Genomic DNA, 20686 nt, shown 5'->3' on the forward strand with positions numbered 1-20686 from the left:
CAGAGATTTGAGTAAATTGATACTCGTACATTTTTGTGTTTTTGTGTGAATTCTTTTATTGATTAGGTTTATTTTCATAAGCTTAACTATATATTTTCTGTCCTATAATTTAACAGATCACATGCAAAACCTTTTTTTAATGTTTTTAGTAAGAAGAAATTGTGTATTTTATTTCTTAAGAGATGACCGAGTAGAAGCTTATAAAATAAGCGTTTACTCAGAAATAAATCGTATTAATTATATACTGAAATTACCTCGCAATTTCAAACAAAAATCTGTTTTCATCTTGCAGACCCAACCAGCTGCCTTGTATTGAAGATGCATGGAACATTCCAATATCTCAGGAAATGGCATCTCGGCAAACTAATGCTCAACAGGTATGAACACACATCTTTCATGAAAAAGTTATTAAAAAAGTAAAACTGTAAACCAGAAACCTAGATTTACAGTTCTTTTTTTCCTTTCTAAAAAAATAAGTGAATGAAAAAGCTACATAGGAGTTTTGGAGGTGTTTCACAGTTGCATAGCACTGAAGTATTGTTACCTTATCTTGAGAAGTTTAACAAGTTGTGCAAATTTATGTTAATTGGTGAGAAGATTTCTGGAGAACGAATTCAGGTACTTGAAGGTTTTTAACACCATCCAAATGTAAAAAAATGCTATGTCTAAATCTGTTTTCAATAAAATGTAGTTGCTATTGGAGGAAATGTGCATATGGAAAATTGATCTTATTGCAAAGAGCCAAATATCTTTTTTTCATCACTAATAAATATATATAACCATAAATATTAAAACCATAAACCAAAACACATTAACATGATTTTTTTTAAATTTTAAAATAAGCTGCACATTTTTTAAAAAAGGGATTCTAGGGTACAAACTACAACATGGGATTATAAAATGTGTCCAAGGTTTTGGAGGTGTATTTTATTTTATGTTAATGTGTTTTGTTTATGGTTTGAAAATTTATGGTTGTAATTATTCAGAGGTTGGGATTTGCTGTTTTTAATGCAGTCCTTTCTAATGATTTTATTTATTCATTTAGCTACATTTGGATGCAATTTAATTTCACTATATATGTACTTTGTAATACGTATAAAACATAACTGGACATTATACTGTGTTCTGACTTAAGTATCTTGAAAAAACATGGAATTTCAGGAATTTATTACTATTATTGTACAGTTTCTAGTATGTTACCCTACAACTAACAACATTTACTATGATAATCTTTCTGTGTACTTATGATTAAACTAAATTTGTTTAATCAGTTCTGAGTTTAACAAAATATGGGACTGATTATTGCTTTTGCAAACTGAAACTCTGAGAATATTTCACTGTTTATGTAGGCAATAAGAACAAAATTTGTGATTTTCACAGCTTTACCCAAAGATGAGTTCTTGTCATTTATTTTTCATTTTCAAATAAATTTTAATAATTCTCAGTCTAAAATATATGGAGAAAAAGTTGTACTTACCTAAGTATTTAAGGCCTATAACTATATTACATGTGCCTTAGAAGTTGACACTATTAAATTACTGTGAGGTTGTTGGTTACCAACAATTTTTAATGTGGAAACTGTTAAAATACCATCTATTTAAATGTATCTTGACCCAAGAAAAATTATTAACTTTTCTGTTTACAACTGGTGAACAAATAATTCAAAAGTTACGAGTCTTTGTTAAAAAATATACATGCTTACTAAAGCACATAGGCATGGAATACAGTTACTATGGGATGGTAGCTGTTTGATTCTTCAAAAAATTAGTAACTTAAAATTGATCATTACTTGGAAAATTGTCATTGTGAATATTGTCTTTTTATTTCACATTTTGAGCTCACAGACTGTACTTTTAGGTTTAATAATACTGTTTGATTCAGACACAGTTGACATAATGTGTCTGTGTAAGGTTGCTGTATTCCTCTGGAAGAAGTACTTACTTTGCTCTCAAGGTTGTAGAACATTTATGAATCTTTATTTTGGATAGTATACCAAATCAAGCAGGATATATAGACCACAGTTCTTCAAGCATTCTTTTGGGGCTCATTTTATTTTGTTCATCCTTGAGACTTGAACATTTCATGAACATTGAATCAATGTATATACTTTTGACCATAAATTTTACTGTGTGGTGGACATAATGCCCAACCAAGAGTAAATTATTCTGCAAAGTAGCTGGAATTTGTTGTACTTCTCATGTCCATTTCTGAATTACCCAAGTATTCATTAACTGCTTCCTACTACACTTTTAAGATATTTTTACTGTAGGGAATAATTCATCATAAGAACAACCACAGTGGCTGTATTTGAAGCAAATTTCACAATGAGGATACTTGCATTTACATGTTAGACACACCAAGAGTGTTCCCTTACTGTTCCTACCACATTTTTCTTGACTTGGTCCTTAACAGAATTGTTGAATGAATAAAAGTAGGATAAAACAGCTACATTTCAGCAAATGAGAATTATCACAGAGTTATAGAAAAAATAAAAAAAAAGGTCCTGTGGGTTAACATTTCTTAATCAACAACAGAGACACACCCCTTCCCTTGGTTTGTTCATCATGTGTCAAAATTTCATTTGCATAATTTATAGAATTTCCTGAATGATTATCAGAATGTTTCTTTGCAGGTAAATCTGTATTTTCTGTTAATTTCTGTACTTTAACACAAACTAGCTAAATCATTAATATATAGTAAAATGAAATTTTGTAAATTATGTGTATACCATTTTCAGAGATGTTTTTATTTTATTATATTTACAATTTCAGATGATTACCTTTTCACATATATCTTAATTTTATGGGTTTATTATCTTGTAAGTCATATAGTTTATTTATTCCAGGAAATTAACACATCACAGTAGGAACACATTAGCAGATTCTTATACACTGATATACTTTACTGTTATGTTGTGCACTCAGTCGTGTGTTGAACTAGGCCTAGCTTTCGTTTTGCATAAGATCATTATTGAAACAAAAATTAATGTAAGATACCATTTTACATTTTAAAATATAAATAATACATAATTAATTACAATGGATTGTTGAAAAACAAGTATAATTTAACTGGCTTAGTAACTAAGCTATAAATATCCATGGCAAGTTGTTACTGTTATAAGTATCAACTTTACTTACAGATGCATCAACTACTACCTCTGGACCAACTTCTGTTACAGCTAGGTTTAGATAAATTTTAATATATGGTATATGGTTGCAGGCTTAAAAGAAGAAAAAAAAAAGGAAATTATCTATTTCTATTGGTTTTAAATGTGTGAATTTTAAAATTGCTTAGAAAATGCAGAATGGGTAGACAAGTTTTCTGTTATGGATTGGGATAATTTTTCAACTACTCGGCAAATAGAGAAGTCCGAACATTGAAACCATACTTTTGACCTTGTTATATCTGTACATTTTACTAACCTACAAAGATAGTGTAGGTGTTATATTGTTGAACTTGTGCAAAATAAAAAGGGGGAGAATTGGGAGTCCTTGCATGTTATATGAATTGTTTACAAAAGTGAAGGTTGGGGATTTTTTAAAAATATTTTCTTTTGAAATTACAAAATTAAAATTTAGGTAACATAAAGGTATGAATTATAAAGCTCATTTTGATATTAGTTTTATTTATATACATTGCTAATAGTTGTTAATGAAATTTTGAATGTAACTTTGTTAAATGTTGTGACATGCTAATAGAGCAAAGCCTGTCCTTATAAGGTCAGAGTGGAATTTGTCCATTTAAATACTAATTTCATTTTCAAAGCAAACTATATTAAAGTCTTAAAATTGGGTGTTATGTCATTGATTTGTATACTGTTTATATAAGGTGGTAATTATGATATATTTTGTTTTGATATTATTGAAATAGTCGTAATGCTAATGAAATGCAGTTTTTAATTAACCAAAAAATTGACGTTATAAATGTATCATTTTTTTGGAGAGCAGGTCAGGATGGTGGCTGCAACACATCAAAAACAGCCTGTATGTGCTGCTTCAACTCTCTCAATTTCTTCGCAGTTATCTGTAAGTAAAAATTTTTAGTATTTCAGCATTTTTGTATAGTATTTGAGTTGTGATATGTTGTTAGTTAAAGCTCTTATTTTAAATTTTAAATATATTTGATGTGGTGGTAAAGATTATTTCCAAGATTTTTTTAAACAAATGGAATCATTCTTAGGGAAAAATTTAGCATTAATAGTTAGAATCATGTTTTTCTTTTTTGAAGTATTAACATTGTGCTGTAGATTTATGGAAATAAATTGACAAGTGCAACACACTTTAGCCTTGTCTTGAATATCTTTTGTTTATATACTTCAGAAAAAGTAACTCTTAGGATGATTTTAAGACTTATGTATTGCTATTAAAGGAATAAAACTGCAAACTGTGAGAATTAAAAGGTAAAACAAAAACTTGTGGCTTAATCTATTTCAGTTTTTGCTTGGTGGTTTAAGCATAATATTCCAGCAATAAAAATTGATGTAACAGTGTAAAATATTTAAGGTATATGGTTTGAGTACTTTATATTAGTCAGTGTTGTCATGGTGGAACAGAATGTACCAGAATTAAGTTTTGACACTATGCAAGTAGAGTGATGACACTGAAACTTGATTGCTTTAGGAGAGGTACATAACATGCCTTTCTTTCACTAAATATGCTTATAATGAGATCATAAAGGTAATGACAGGTTGGTGATTTGCAATTTTCAAGTCTGTGATATCTCTTGCTATTAATAGCTTTGGAAAACAAAGAATGATAGATTAATTTAGGTTACCAAGACCATCCACAGAGAAACCTGCAATAACTTGTACCACAGCCATAGTAAGCAATGTGTGGCAACTTGTAATAGGTGAAAATTAATAAAACATAAATGTTAGTGGCAAAAACTGTTAAAGAATCACAGGCAACAATATATAATGTAATCAAGAAGGGTCCTTCTAGAAACAAGACTAAGTTAGTGTTTCCAGCCATACTCCTTGCTCAATAGTCACATACTTCAAATATCAGGTTATCCCTTAAGTAATGTCCAATTTTAGGCTCAGAAAAAGAGAGAGGATTTCAAATGCTTTTAATGTCACTTCATCAATAATATATGCTTCATTATTATTAATTACGCCCTGCCAATGATTCACAAGCTTCTAAATGCCACTTCTATAAAATTCTTGGGGTTTGGAGGAAGAGAATGTAGAGAAGGTAGTTTTGACATCTCCATGCATTTCAAGCTCTTTTTCCATCAGCAGAGTTCTGCAAACTTTGGAATAGATGATAATCAGATTTGGCAAGGTTGAGAGAAGGAGGAGGATGTAGACGTCCATAAACACCTTGAATGTTTCGTGTAGTTTCTGCTGTGCTGTTCCCTTTTTTAAACTCATAAAGCATTATATGCCTAATGAGCTTTTCAGACAAATCCATCTTCATAAGGGTTTATATGATTAATGATCTGAAAAAGTGGAGTTGGGTTAGTTTATTTTATTTGTCTGAACATTTGTATTCACATCCTACTACATATTTTAGTTATTAAAGCCTTCTACAAAGACAGAAATGATTATGCACTTTCTGTATTAAATTTTTGGATATTACTTATGGGGTGACCTCATATGTAGAAATTGATACAGGTTTTCATGTTATTCCATGCAAATACAAATGTATCCAAGTCACCAGTGTAGTATAGTATGTATAGATTTCTGTGCAATCATGCTGTTGAACCAAGTGTTGGGAAGCTACCATCTTCATACACTAGTTGCATTATGAAAAGTAGGCAGTTGGGCTAGGGGCTTTGGATATGACAGCCTTACAATGAAGACATCTGCAATGGAAACTGTGTTGTGAGGACTGTTGTGAAGATGCATAGTTTTTAAATTGAGCATGACTGGAATGTAGTCACTCTCGGATGCTCAAAAATTGTTTTATTAAAATGTACTCAGTTGTCTGTTTGAACAGTAGGAATATTTAAGAGTGTTACAGCGATAATCCTGAAATAAAAATTGTTAGAAATACAGTAATTTATGTCCAATTTCTTTGTAATAGCAAACTCAACCATCAGCACCTGGAACTTTTTCTCAGAATGGAGTTGTAGTAATTCCTGGTTCCCACACTGATCAGCAAAGTGCATTATCTGCCAAAAGGGTAAAGCTGAGCTCTGGTTCACCCCGAAATTTGGTTAGTTCATGCAAAATTTTATCTAGGATTAGGTGAATAATGTGTACTATAGGTTATCTTTATTAAAAATAAATCTGTGTTGTATACACATACAGGTGAAAACTTGTACATTATTTATATAATAAAATTTCTTAATTAAAATACTTCATTTTAAAGACTTTTTCTACATTTGAGATTATTTATATGATTTAAAAAGGAAAAAATAATATTTGACAGTTGTTTTGACATTAGATAATTTGATTATAAAACTATTCATATTATGAATTCATGAAGCATAAACTTCTATGTACATGTATTTAACATAGAAGTATATGTCATGAACATTATCTTCATTTAAAGGAAGTAAGAGTTATTACTTATTATTGGTTTATATGATTGTTTTACATTAAAGTATATTGTAAGAAAGATTGGGTGATGTGATAAATCCAATAACATTTTTAAATTATATAAATAAGTAATTTGAAACACCTAGTCTTGTGGTGTTCAGTGTCAAGCTGGTATGTCAAATTCTATTGATTGGTGTTTAGTATGGTGTAACATTACAATAGGACTGATAATATAATCTATCTTTACTGTCCCAATGCAAGTTTACAGTATGACGAACATAATAGAGTTTCAACTGCCATCTTTGTGTTGCACACTGATGATAGTCAGGCCTTTTTCTTACTACTGGAGCTCATCAGGTTGGTTGGGCTTACAGTAGTGTTTATAACAGGTATCATTTCTTGTGGCATGTGAAGCCTAGACTAGCACAGAATGATATGTCGATTTGCATTTTGTGTGATAAGCCCTCACAATGAAGCTGAAATACTGTTATATACTCTTTTTACCCATTTTGATTAAAAGGTTGTAGGATTATTTGTTGAGGAAATTTTCTAGACTTTTTGCTGAAGGAGCATTTGATTAGATTCCTAGGCTATAAGTCTAGTGAAACACCAGTCAAGTTTCTAGCTGGGATCCAGTGCTGCAGCCAAACAGTAAACACTTCAGTAATTGCATTGAGTTAACCAGGCATGAACATATTTCTTTAGTGTAGAGACAGGATTAAAACTATGTTCACACTGCATGCTTTTAATCTCGTTCATCGGCCCATAAATAGGTGGCATTGTATAACTTGAGGTAATTGGGTGAAATCTGTTGCTTGTTCTAAAAGTTCAAATACTGTTACCAAATCTGCAAGCACAATTTGAACATGAAAAGTAAATTTTGATGTACCTGTAACCAGTTTATTTAATTTCTCCTGAGGAACCTTTAGTAAAAATCTTTAAAATTTCTTGTTTCATTGTGCTGGGTGTTACAAATTGAACTACGGCCTCTCCTTCAAGTAGATCATTTGTTTGCATTAATTTTTGAATGTGGAATATGATGACTGATGCTTTGGAAGTTACTTTTAGTGGTAGTCCAACTTCTTTTGTATTATTATTTAAAGTCACTACCTGTAGATGAGCTCTTGCCTTCTATCATGCTAGGAAGTGTTTACAGTTCAAATCTTGCAGAAATCAAGAATATACTGAGACTCCATGGCTGTCATTAGATCTTAAGTGTTTTGACTCCACTGCTGAGAAGGGTTATAGTGTAGTGGCAATAAAATTGACAAGTTTGTTGCTTATATTTAGTTGAATCTGTACAATATATTGCTATTGTAGGCTGCTGCATTTGTGCAAAAGTACAAGAACTAGATACAGACTTCTGTAGCTCTGCCTCATGAGTGAGCCATAAATACAAAAACATGCTTCATTTATGGAATATAGTTTATAATAATAATAAATATTAAAAACATGTAGTAATAAATAAAAGTTTCATTTATATAATATAGAATATAGTTTATAATGATAAAAATATAGTTTAACATGCATGAGAAATTCAGTTATAGAATATAGTTTATACTGATAAAAATACAGTTTCTCATGCATGAGAAATTCAGTTTACCTATATTATAAAAATTATGTAGAATATAGTTCATATTAATAGAAATAATAAAATGGCTTACCTTTAGATGTGTCAGCAGGTTAGAAGTTTTTTCCTGATATAGAAATATTTCATTCACAATATTTATACTTTGCCTTGATGTGACCAGATATATCAGTAGGAGTATGGAGTTTTCCTGTACCACTGAATGCAACTTAGTAGCCATCTCGATTTAAAGTTGTTATGATAATTAAATGTTACTACTGGTGTTGGTAACAGTGAGCTGTAATTTGTTTCAAGATTTTTTGACATTTTTTAAGTTACCCATAAAATTATTGATCAGTGGCTTAAATCTAGCATTATAACAAGCCACAAGAGTTGAGATGAGATGAATATTTAGCATTTAGGTTTACTTCTGCTGTATTAGAAAATGATCAAAACCTTGGTGTGTGTGTTGTGCTATGATGTATTATCTAACAAAAGCATGAAATCATTCAAGCTTTGTAGGCATCTTTAAACAAAACATAGTGAATATAGTAGCAAATATGTTGAATATTTTCAAATTAAAGAACGTAAAATGCATAGAAAACAAATATTATTAAAAAAACTAGCAATAGTTGCAGTATTGGAAAGCTACATTTGCTTCATATGAGATATTGCTTTTGATAGCAAAGACTGGAAGTCCATATACTATTGTATAGGAACTAATTTCACCAGTTGCAAAAGTAATGTCAGGTGCAATGCATGGAAATAAAGCAGCAAAAGACATAAATTTGAGTATATAAATCCCTTATTTTGCTACTTCTTACCAACCAGTGCTACATCTGAGGATATGTTTAACAGTTTGGACACATTTTCAGAAATAAATGAAATTGAACAGTCAGATGTGTAGAAATATGTTCAGAAGGAACTTGTCAGTTAAGCACAGTGGACTTGTTGCATGTGTCAAGGGTATGGTACTTACACTTATGTGGGCTTGTTGTATACACAGAAAACCACTGGCTACAAAAGGAATGGATGGAAAACTAAAGATAACAATGGATAAAATAGTAAAAGTTCTCAATTTTATAAAAACTCATCCACTAAATTCCCACACCTTTTGAGTTCTTTTCGATGAGATGAGTGGTGAATATAAATATAAATGCTTTCAGATGGCAAAGTTATTAGTCATGTGTTTGATCGGTGTGATGAAATTCATTTATTTTCAAGTGAGAAAAAAATTTCACTCGAGTGAGCTCTCAAATGAATTTTCTTGACTGATTGTTGTGGTCTATTTATTTGCCATATTTTATCCTTTGAATGGACTGTAATACAAAAGTTTGATTTATGGGTACGTTGTATTCAAAATGGTAATTGTGAGTTGATGCTTTTCTTGAGAAATCTGAGCAAACCTTTATGATTGCAAAACCTTATTATTCAGCATTTGTATAATTTTAAGAGATTTTAGAATATACTTTTATCCTTCCCGTTCCAATAGAAAATGGATCCGAGATCCATTTAATGAGGTCATTTTATATGTTGAAATTTTAAATGTAGTTGAAGAAATGTAGTCTTACTGATTTCTTGTGTGACACTTCACTAAGTTATTTTTTGGCCAAACTAAATTGACACTTTTAGTTACATGTGAGATGTGGTTATCTTGAACTGTCATTCAAAGTAGTAAAAATGTAATGCCATTTCCTACAAGCTATTTATATAAGTGGGCCTTGGTATGCTTTATGTTGTAAAATGTGTAATAAATTAAAGTAATAGGTTTGTTCTTGCTACTAGGGCTAGTTTTTACTGTGATGACCTGATTAATTAAATATTATAATGAGCTATTTGTGTAGTGTTTCATAATTCATGTTAACATATAAGAAAATATTTTGCAGTGTATTGCATTCTCATAAGACAGTTCATTAAATGTTCTTGATCATTCTTTCACCTCAAGCTTTGTCTTGTATTTTACACTTTCTTTTATTGACTAAAGTTTGTAATTGACTTATGATTTAATACTTCCAGTCAAAAGTTTTCAAACAAATAAATGGTGTTTATATTCTAACAAGATATAAATATAGGAAGTTAGTGGCATAGTATGTTTTTGATGTAATTATTTTTCAGCTGACTTCTTTTCTTATTATTCTTGGATTGTGATATACATAGTTAGTCTTTGTGACTAGAGTTTAAAAATTAGTAAAAAAAACTTGTTTCATCTTTGAAATGCATGAATGTGTGTATTTACATACCAGTATTTGCTGTGAAAGAAGTTTTACTGTTAACTTTACAAACAATAGTTATGTTTGCTGTATTTAAATTTCTTTCTTGGTAGGAAAACATGACTTCCCAGCAAAGAGCAATTTTTCAGCAGTTACAACATCAACAACGTCTGATGCAACTGCAGGATCAAAAGCAACAACAGACATTATTGTTACAACATGGGCAGGTTAGTTGTAATAAGGAATTATGCATTTTGAGGTTTTATTCTTAAGACATACATTACATTACTAATGTTTTATATTAGTATCCAAGTATGTTTTTACCACAGTCGTTGTGGGTTTTACATGTTTTTCTATTTAGTAACTTTAATGTTAAGTTTATGAGAGTTCATTTGAAAAAGTGCTTCATTTCCAGTTGTTGTTTCTGCTAGTTTGTAGAAGTACAATTTAACTAAAAAAAAATTGGTAGTTTGTGTATGTGTATAGCTTATTAGTTTAATAACATACCAGAAGCTTATGATCTGAAATGTAATTGTAAAAGTAAAATATTATAAATTAGTATACCAAAATATTAGCACATGCATGCCTAATTTAGAGTCAACATGTGAATCAATTACATGGAGAAAATTTTTTAATATTGTAAAACCTGTCTAAGGTGGAATTGCATGGAACCAAGGAAAATTTCTGGCATAGACAGTGAACATGCATTTCCTTAATTATATTTAATTTTTGACTGTAATGTTATACCTGCTTGGCTCAAGGGAAGCGAGACGTTTGTGAATAAAGTTATACTGTTTATACTATATTTATTAATATAAAAACAAAAATAGACATTCAAATATACATAAGTACACAAAATGTCAATCAAATTTATTTGAAGAAAGCATCCAATTTCAATTATTTCATTTCTTAATGGGCTTTCTTGTACTTAAAAGAAATCACAAATTCTATGGCCTTTTCTTGAAGTTCATTTTCCCCCTTGAATTTTGCATACAATTTGATAGCGTTAATATAACTTAACACTAGTGATGAAGTAGGAATTTCTATTTCCTCACTGTCTTTTCCGTTTTGTTCATCTTAATCTTTCCCACTGTCACCATCTTGTGATTTTATTATAGATTTTAAATCACTTTCTGTTAAAACATTTTGTAAACGTTCATAAAGCTTTCCATGTTCACAGACTCATCTGTATCAATCTTCTCAGAGTTTGGATTTCACTAGAATTATCATAACAAACAACTTCTTCACAGTCTCTGCCATTATCAAGAATAAATCCACATTCATCTTTTACACATTTGATTGAACGACTTAAAAATGCAATTGCATCTAACACATCAATTTTCATGGTAATTTCAGATGATCTCTTACAATCATCCATGTTTGCATTAATATGCTAAAGCATCAATTTTCTGTATTTCAATTTTATACACTGTATAATTTCATTATCTTGTGGCTGTAGAACATGGAGGTAGAAAGACTAAACAAACATTTGAAAGTTGAACTTTTGGGTGAGAAGTTGCATTATCTAGGAAGAGTAGAATATTTCTATTTTCTTGTTCCATTCTTTTGTTTAATTTGTTCAAAAATTCCTCGGATATAGCACTTGTCATCCATGTTTTATTATTCTCTTTCCATTCCACAGGAAGTTGATTCTTCCGTAAATTTTTGAAACGGTTCAGATTTACACATTTATCTATTATCCATGGTTTCTATACTTTTCCATCAGCGAATACTACCAAAAGTACAATCAGTCATTCTTTTGAATAGTGGCCTCTGGAATAGTGACGGCAGAAAAAAGAACAGAATATATTTAACCAATACATACTGTAGCAAAATATCCAGGAACTTATTAATATTTAAAGAAATTATTAATTAAAAAATTTAATATTTAATCAAAAACATTTTTTCTGCCTTACTCAGGTTGTAATCCTACTTGTTAATAGATGAGGTAGATAAAATATAGTTTTATGTCCACGTCACCCAAGTTCTACCATACAGAGGGCCTTTTATTGTGAGAAATCTTAAGATAATGCTGCAAAGCTTTGATATTGCAGGCTTGTACAGGTTTCTGCCATATGCAGTTTTTGACTTAGGTTTTACTGTATTTGCTCTTTGTATACTAACATGATGAGATAATGTGTGTATATATTTTGCATCAGGCTATATTTTAACTAGCATGAATACATTTCAGTCTAATGCCATGTAATGTATTATTAATACTAGTTATTACATTGTGTTTCAACACATTACTGATTTGTTAAAACAAAAAAGAAAGGAATACATAAACTGTATTGGTCATATATATTTGTTGGATAAATTGATGATAGTGGTATGATCACTGGTTGGTAAATTAAAAAACAAAAAAGTAACAGTAGGTGGGTTACAGTTTTAGTTGTAATTTTACCTTTTTGTAAAGCCATTGAATAGGATAGTTAAATGTTAACATATAATTAAAATCAGACTCTGATTGAATTTTATATTTGAATAATTTTTACTTTTGACTAAGAACTATGGAATTGTTAAAAGAGATCCTTTGAAGTTTTTCACCAGTTTAACAACACAATGTTGGATGTTTTATTAATAATTTTCTACCTTAGCAGACACCTACAGGCCAGCCACCTGTTGCTATGCCTAGAGTTCTTGGGCCTCAGAATGCTGGAATAGTCACAACCTTGGCTGGAATTCTTGGACCTCAGACTGCTGGAACAGTCACAACTATGCCCCAGGGAATACCTGCTGCTGGTTATCTACCACAACCAGCCACACTCTCGGGAGTGACAAATGCTGTAATACGTCCTGTAAGAACGGTGGCCCCCAATTCTTCTCAGTTTATTTCCCAGCAGAGTTTGTCTTCACGGCTTGAAGGAGTTAATGAGAGAACTTTACTTAGCGGTTACCCCCAGGAGTCACAAACTGTTGATGCAGGTTTGACTATCCAGCCAAATGTCTCCTCAAACCATTTAGTGACTAAAGCTACAACTCCACAGACAACAGAATCGTCTGCTGGAAATCCTACTGTTCAAATTTCCCAGTCTTCTGTTCCAACAGGATTTCAGGCTCAGTACCAGTCTAGGCCAAGTTTGGGAGCTACCCAGGTATTAAGTAGCAACTATGTAATAAGTGGATATGGGTTATTTTTAAATTTATAAAATTAGGTGTTAGTTACTGTTTTTATAGATGAGATGAACAAATTCAAATTTTTGATATGATTTGCCTAGGTTATTGACTACTGACAATAATATTTAGTTATTTATTCATATCCCATGTTTTTGTCAGTGGTTACAGTTTTGAAGAATGTGAATTTTTAGCTGCTTAATATTTTTTGTCTAAAAATCATCATAAAAACAAAAACTAATGCATATTTTATCATGATTGATAATAGCATAAAAGCAAAAGCATATGTAAAGAAGAAGGATCACAATTGTACATAGAAAATTGATCCTAATATCTTTCACATTGTCTCTTCCACTTAGAATGGTACATTATTAAGTGGTGGCATCACCTTGGCTGCTGACTCCTTCAGTGATGAAGATCTTGAAGCTCTTCTTTCTCAGAAAGATGTCAGCCTACCAGATGATCTTCTTACTGAGATAGCTGGGGATATATCAGTTAGTGTTAATCAAACCACAGATAGTTCATACCTTCCAATCTCTAGTCAGACTGCAGTTCTTGAAGCTGAAACACAAGTCCATCACCAAAAAATTGAAGCTGATGGCAACAGAGTTTCTAATTTTGTAAATGCAGGGAACATTTCTACACAGAAGGATGTGTCTAAAGGACAACTTCAACCAGAAGCTTTACCAACAGGAGCCTTAAATGAGGCTTCACAACCTGTAAAGTCTACTCAGATGCTTGGATCTGATGCTAAAACCTCTAAGTGGTTCTCATCCAGCAGTGTTCCAGCATCTGGTTTAAAAGCCAAACAGTCACAAGAGACTGTGGAAGAAAAGTCTTCTCATCAGAGTCCTACTTCATTATCTATAAATATGAGCTCTTCTCAGCTACTCTCAGCATGTAAAGGTCTTTCCAAAAATGGAGTGTCAAATACAAGTATCATGTCTGAGCTTTGTCCTCCACCATCTCCTCCTGATCCTCCTTATCCACCTCTGTCCAAAGACAAGCTTTTACCTCAGACCCCAAGTGTTTATGTAAGTGTTTTTATTTACCACAAAACGTCTTGGTGTAAATTGCTAGGTAATTAAAGCCAATCAAATTTATGAAATATTCTTGTTGCTGAATAATCAGAATATGACAAAATATTTCACTGCTTATAAGTTTATACTTAGCATTTCACATCTTGTACTGAAAATGAAATAGTAAAGCTGTCAGTTTTATAAGCATGATATCAATCAAAGAAATTTGACACTGGCAACTTTTATTTATTTTTTTTTAATTATGTTTCCTTAAGCCTGTTTAACCAGGCCAGTATTGCTCAAATTTATAACTTCAGATCATCATATCTGTAATTACAAAATTTTAACTTTTGATTGTTCTGACATTTAGATCTAAATAGCCAAAAATCAACACAATAAGCTAAAACAGATTTTGATACAACTTCCCTAAACTTATTGTCAAAGTTGATTGATTTTGTTTTATATCCATTTTCAATGTAATCTCACTTTGAAATTTATGTATTGCAATGCAAACAATAACCAGAAGTATTTAAATAGGAGCTGTTATTAAGTGACCAAAATGTTTTAGTAGATCAGACAGTGAATGAGCTTCATTGATTCTAAATCACCATTTTCAAGATCCAAGCTTTTGCTTTTGAAAAGAAAATTTATAAAAATCTTTCATTCTCTTCTAGTTTCTTTTGTACCTTTTTCTTCTTGAAATTCTGTGTCCTCTTTTCCTTGATAACTTGATTTGAGTAATGGTCACATAAACTGAATTTATTGTTTGAGAAACATTTTAATTTTATAGTTACAACTAGTAGAGAGGCATAGAACAGTCTTTTTATATCTGCCATAGTATTATAGTTATTTTATATGCTTTAAATCAGAAATAGCACACAAATAAAAACTTTTAGCCATAAAATGGAAAATATAGAATGAAGAAAAAGAAAGAATGGTGAAAAGTCCCCAGTGCAAAAGTTACTGATACTTTTTTCTTTATGGAATGAAAGTTCTTATCTCCAGTAGCATTCTAACATATGTATGTTACCAGATATTACTTACTCCATTATCATCGATCTGGTCTTGGTTATGTTGCAAATTTTGGATGCAAATATTGTTAAATTACTCAATTTTGATGAAACAATTTCAAGGCATATAGAAATATTAATACAATCATTTAGATGTAGTGCATTTAAAATGTAATGTAGAACTTTGTTACCTGGTGAAATGATTATGTGCAGTGAATATTTTTGATTGAATGTTTCATGTTAAACATTAATATCATTGCTTCAGTGTTTTATTTTGAAGAATTTTTTTAATTTTGTAGTTGGAAAACAAAAAGGATGCCTTTTCATCACAGTTACAAGAATTCTGCCTTGTTCATCCTATAACTGTGATTCGTAACTTAGCCAATGTGCTCAAGCTGGGTAAGAATTTTCTAACTGTGTAATTTTTTGCAGTTTATATTCCCTTCTGGCTTCAATATGACACTAAACAGAACTCAGGTTAAATTTGATAGAATATAGTGTCGCACTTATTTTTTTTCTATGTATAAGTATTGAATCCTTGAAAATGAATGTCATTGCCATGTTTATGAAACAAAAATGTTTTACCTCAGAGCAGGACTTTTTTTTTTCTCTCTACCTCTTTTTGATTTACCAAATAAAATGCATAATTCTGTTTGTGTTTAAAGCTTCAAAGTACAAAAATTGTTGCTGTTTGTTTGAGTTTAAATTTAAATAAAAAATTAAGATGTCATTATTTATATACACATGAATTCTAATGTTTCATGGAAGTGTGAAACTTGAGCTTTTTTTGTTTTATGGATTTTTTTTAATCTTTATTTCATTAGTAGTACTGCTAAAAGCAGTGGCTTTAGAATTACACATTATTTTTTATATGTCAATAGACTTGGGATTGTTTTCCACCAAAACACTTGTTGAGGCTAATCCAACTCAAAATGTGGAAGTGAGAACACAGGTAATTTGTATTATGTATCAGAAATTACTATGGTATAACTAGAGTTAGAGTTGTATCAGTTGTTCTGTACATTTTCTTGTAACTTTTGCATGAATCTACAACTGTTTGTACTTTGTTTGGTTTTTCAGTTATTTCCACTATATGTCATTAGCATTTTGTGGTTAACTAATTGTTCTTTGTAAAACATTTTATGGTCTGTGGATATTCATTTTGTTATAATTTTTGCAGTACATAAACATTATAAAAGTGTACAGGGTGTTGTTTTGGCTGTACTAAAAATATTTTACCATAGAAATCTTGATTAATGTAAGAACAAAGTGTTTAGTAAAATTTATGATAGTAAGTTTTAGTTTATGTGACTAATTATTATTTTGCTTTGAGTTAAATGCATTGTAATTATAATTTTATATTAAAACTGGTGTTAATATTTGCTAAAAATGAGTTCTTGTGACTACAGAACACCATAAATAACCCTCTGTAGCATTAACTGAATAACTGAAGTGTTTTGAATGGTAATATGAAAGTAACTGTATCTTAATGGTTTCCCTGTTTCAGGTGATTTAATGGTATTTATCCTAGGTTCATCATTTTGAACATAACGTGATGCTTGTAACATTTTCTTCTAATCTTATACACTAAACTGATATAGCCGGTTCTTGTTGTCATACTTATAAATATCAACTGCATATAAAATAAATGTAGCTGCATATCACATATGATACTCAAGCACCTTAGCATTATATCTTATGAATTACACATGATACATAGTGTAAGATTGGGGTTAAGCAATTGTTTTGTTGTATGGTATAATAAGTTGGTCTTATCCTAAAATTTATTTCTTATTAAATGCTAGTATTTTTTCAGATTTATTAATCACAATGTTGTACTAGTCTTAACCATACATTTTGCATATAAAATATTAATTCACAAATTTCAGAGACATTTTCACTTGCTGAACTTGTTGTCACATGATTTAAAAGTTTATATGGTTACTGCAGAAAAAATTTAAAACTATTAAATTATGCTTAAACATTACTTACTTACAGTATGCTTACAAAAGGTATGGTATGTGCAAGTATTTAATTTAAATTTGAATAATAAAGATTTTATTGATTTCAATAGTTGGTTCAGCCATCAGATGAAAACTGGGATACAGAGAGGAGGAGACAAGTTTGGAAGTGTGAGAGCCACCGGTCACACACAACTATAGCTAGATATGCACAGTATCAAGCTTCCTCTTTTCAGGAGTCTCTCAGGGTTTGTGAAGAATCTTAATATTTCATTAAAGATTATCTTGATTCTAATAAACTGTACTCTTGAACATTTTTTTTAACATACATAGGTATATGTATCTTTTATATGCATAAATATGTACATGCAAACATACAGATATACTTCTGATTAAATTCAAGATGTCCATTTACACACTACACACCAGTGATGTAAAAATAATAAAATTAGTGTATTTTCTTCTAAAATTTGTAGCTTAAAAATAAACATATGAATAAAACCTATCTTAATAAAATATTGATACTAGTAACTAACTGGTAATGTGGCTAGTAAACATGATGGAATTTATGTATGCCTGTTATAACTAATTGCTTTGAGGGAGAAATTTTGACTAATACAAAGTATGATTAGGCTTTACTCTATGATGTTGGCTTTGTTCTTCAGTAAGAATGGTTATATTTTTCAGGTAATTTATTGCATGATGCTTCTTATGAATTTCTAAGACATGATAATTTACTTTGAAGTATTTAAAATCATAATAAAAAAAATGACCATATGTTGCAGTTGTTGAGGAAAAAATCTTGCTTTGTTTGATTCTAATAAAATGTTTTTTTCTTTTCAATATATTTAGAATTGTTGCTATCTAATCTTCACTACTAACCTTATCAAGAACAAAATAGATTAGTATCTTATATTGCTGACACTTAACTATTTCTTTATTGTGTAGTTTGTCTTTTTATATTTCATTGTTGTATTTAATAACTGTTAATAACAGAGCAGTGTTTTATATATTTTCGATAACAGTATTTAAATAAACAAATTACTTTTGTCTGATATATTTACATTGTCAATGATCAGTACAGTACCTTAAAGAATTGTGAGTGCTCTTGCCTGAGTTATTAAATAATATTTTTGATTATGTTGTACAAAGTCTTAAAATAACAAAAAAAAGTTGTGAAGTAAGTAACTAAATGTTGGCCACGTTTTAATATACTTACAAGCCTACTATAAAGTTTTTACTCTTATGATTAGTGTGACAAACTGTGTGAAATAATTTTAAGGTTAATCTATACTTACTGAAACATCATAAAGTGACAAGTTTTTCTGTAATTTGTATTAGGTTAGCTTGTTTTTAAAACTAATAGTTCTTAGCTTTCAGCAAAGGAACTTCATATGATGAACAATTTTCATTAAACTGTCCTAGGTTTAAAAAATCAATAATACATACATAACCAAAAACCAAGAAATTAGCATCAGAAGGTTTGTGTTAGCTAGTAAGAATTCAAAACAAGTATCCTAAAGATAAGTACTAATTAGTTTATATCCTGATTTTCGGCTACTGATCTACTACTGTTTTCATGGGAGTTGTGAAAAGGAGTGTTATATGGTGACAGGAGCTGTGATTTATTCTTGGTTCTTTTTGTTAAGGAAAGCTGGTGTGTTTTCCTTGCATATAAATTATCATCTCATCTCTGGGACTTCAATTAACTGATTGTTTAAATGTTTTACAGTAGGTGTCCAAATTCTGCTGGGTTATGCTAGGTTGGTTGAGTGTATTATCAGTTAGTTGGATGTAGAATACTTCTTTCATTCACACTGTAATTTGTATCCCACTATTTTAATGCTATTACATTTTATTAATTTGTCATGATAAGCTATTGCAGTTAGATCAGTATAAGACAGTCTTAGATGCTTGGTTCTCTCCTGAATTCTGATTTTATTTCTTTTTGGTTTCTCCAGTGTTTTGGAGCCCACATTCACAGGAGATGATTAACTTGGTGTTTTGTTGCTCTTCATTGAATCTTTAGTTGGTTTGGAGTGCATAATTGGCAATCATATTGTTTTCCAGCTTTTAAAGACTGTTTTGCCACAAAGCTGTTTTCATGTAGTTTGGGAAATTGTTAATTATATATGTGTGTATATTTAAATATAGTATTTATCAAAACCACAATTTTTTAAAACATCATTGGAGGTGAATAATACCAGTATGATTCTAAATGCTTTAAATATATATGAACTTGTTAAATTAGTGGAAGAAACTGAATAGTAAGATCTAAGTTTTTAATTATATAATTAATTGAAGTAGACAATTTAATTCTTAAGCAATTTTATTTGTTTATTATTATTGAAACTTACTACATATTATTATTGAAACTTACAGCAGTATCATAAAAGTAAATGAAAGGCTAGTCTGTAAAGGTCATTGGAGTAAACTAAATTTCATTTATGTAAGTGTACCTTTTTATTTTTTGTAAAACAGGAAGAACAAGAAAAAGTTCAAACTGGTCACAGGGAATCTGACAGTGATTCTAACTCCTCGTATCCATCATGGTAAGCAGCCAGCTTTTTTGATTTTTAGAGATTTTTCTAAATTTATTTTGAAATGTCACTGACATTATCTTTAAGTTTTTGAATATCTGGAAAATGTCTTTTTAGGGTTAAGAAAGGAAAGAAGAATGGCTTATTTAAGACAATCAAATTTGGAACAAATGTTGACCTCTCAGATGAAAAGAAATGGAAACCTCAGCTCCAGGAACTTGCAAAATTGCCATCATTTGCAAGAGTGAGTTGTGTCTTAATTGTAGTTCATGTTTAAACAGTGTCTTATCAGTAATTGAGAAGAGATCACATTGTCAATTGTGTATTGTTTTCCATTGATGCACATGTGAGCATTGTATCTTTGGAACAACTGAAGTGATAAATATTTTACTATTTTAACAGTGAGGTTATTGTTTTTAACCAGTTGTTGTATCTATGTCAAATAAATTATGAGCTGTTTTATAAAGTCACTTTTATCCCCATTCCTTCATAGAGCAAAAGAGATAAATTGAATGTCAGATGCTTAAAATTATTGTTACTGTAATTAGTCGTTGTAATTTTTTCATTGTTTTAGTACTCTTTGTTAGTGTATCAGACTTTTAAGTAACCCTTACTGTAGTCTTGAAGCTACTGAAAGAGATTTTAAAATCACATTTACAAAATGTGTATATAAGTCAGTGTAATTTTTATTTAATCACAACCTAAAATTCTGTTAAAGTTTTTTTTTTTAACTTAGAAAGTGAAACTTTAACTTAATATTTTTCTCTCTACAATTCAAGTA

The 20686-nt window shown here is 30.2% G+C and overlaps 1 protein-coding gene across 26 annotated transcripts in view; it reads left to right on the forward strand.

Annotated features, from left to right (window-relative positions):
- Window positions 1-20686, forward strand: part of LOC143240479 (lysine-specific demethylase 6A-like) — a 76201-nt gene that overhangs the window by 46195 nt on the left and 9320 nt on the right. For 23 of the 26 annotated variants that reach the window (XR_013021773.1, XR_013021774.1, XR_013021775.1 and 20 more), the window contains 11 exons: window positions 293-377; window positions 3948-4025; window positions 6027-6158; window positions 10375-10488; window positions 12859-13356; window positions 13735-14409; window positions 15704-15803; window positions 16286-16356; window positions 17479-17613; window positions 19847-19917; window positions 20023-20149. Coding sequence is in view for 16 of the 26 variants with exons in the window: in XM_076482958.1 (XP_076339073.1) it covers window positions 293-377; window positions 3948-4025; window positions 6027-6158; window positions 10375-10488; window positions 12859-13356; window positions 13735-14409; window positions 15704-15803; window positions 16286-16356; window positions 17479-17613; window positions 19847-19917; window positions 20023-20149 (2086 nt within the window). In the remaining 10 variants the exon portion in view is untranslated. The remainder of the gene's footprint in view (window positions 1-292; window positions 378-3947; window positions 4026-6026; window positions 6159-10374; window positions 10489-12858; window positions 13357-13734; window positions 14410-15703; window positions 15804-16285; window positions 16357-17478; window positions 17614-19846; window positions 19918-20022; window positions 20150-20686) is intronic. The other 3 variants (XM_076482960.1, XM_076482953.1, XM_076482957.1) reach the window with 1 other exon arrangement.

Source organism: Tachypleus tridentatus, chromosome 13, assembly GCF_004210375.1.
Source record: "Tachypleus tridentatus isolate NWPU-2018 chromosome 13, ASM421037v1, whole genome shotgun sequence".
NCBI classification, from domain to species: Eukaryota; Metazoa; Arthropoda; class Merostomata; order Xiphosura; family Limulidae; genus Tachypleus; species Tachypleus tridentatus.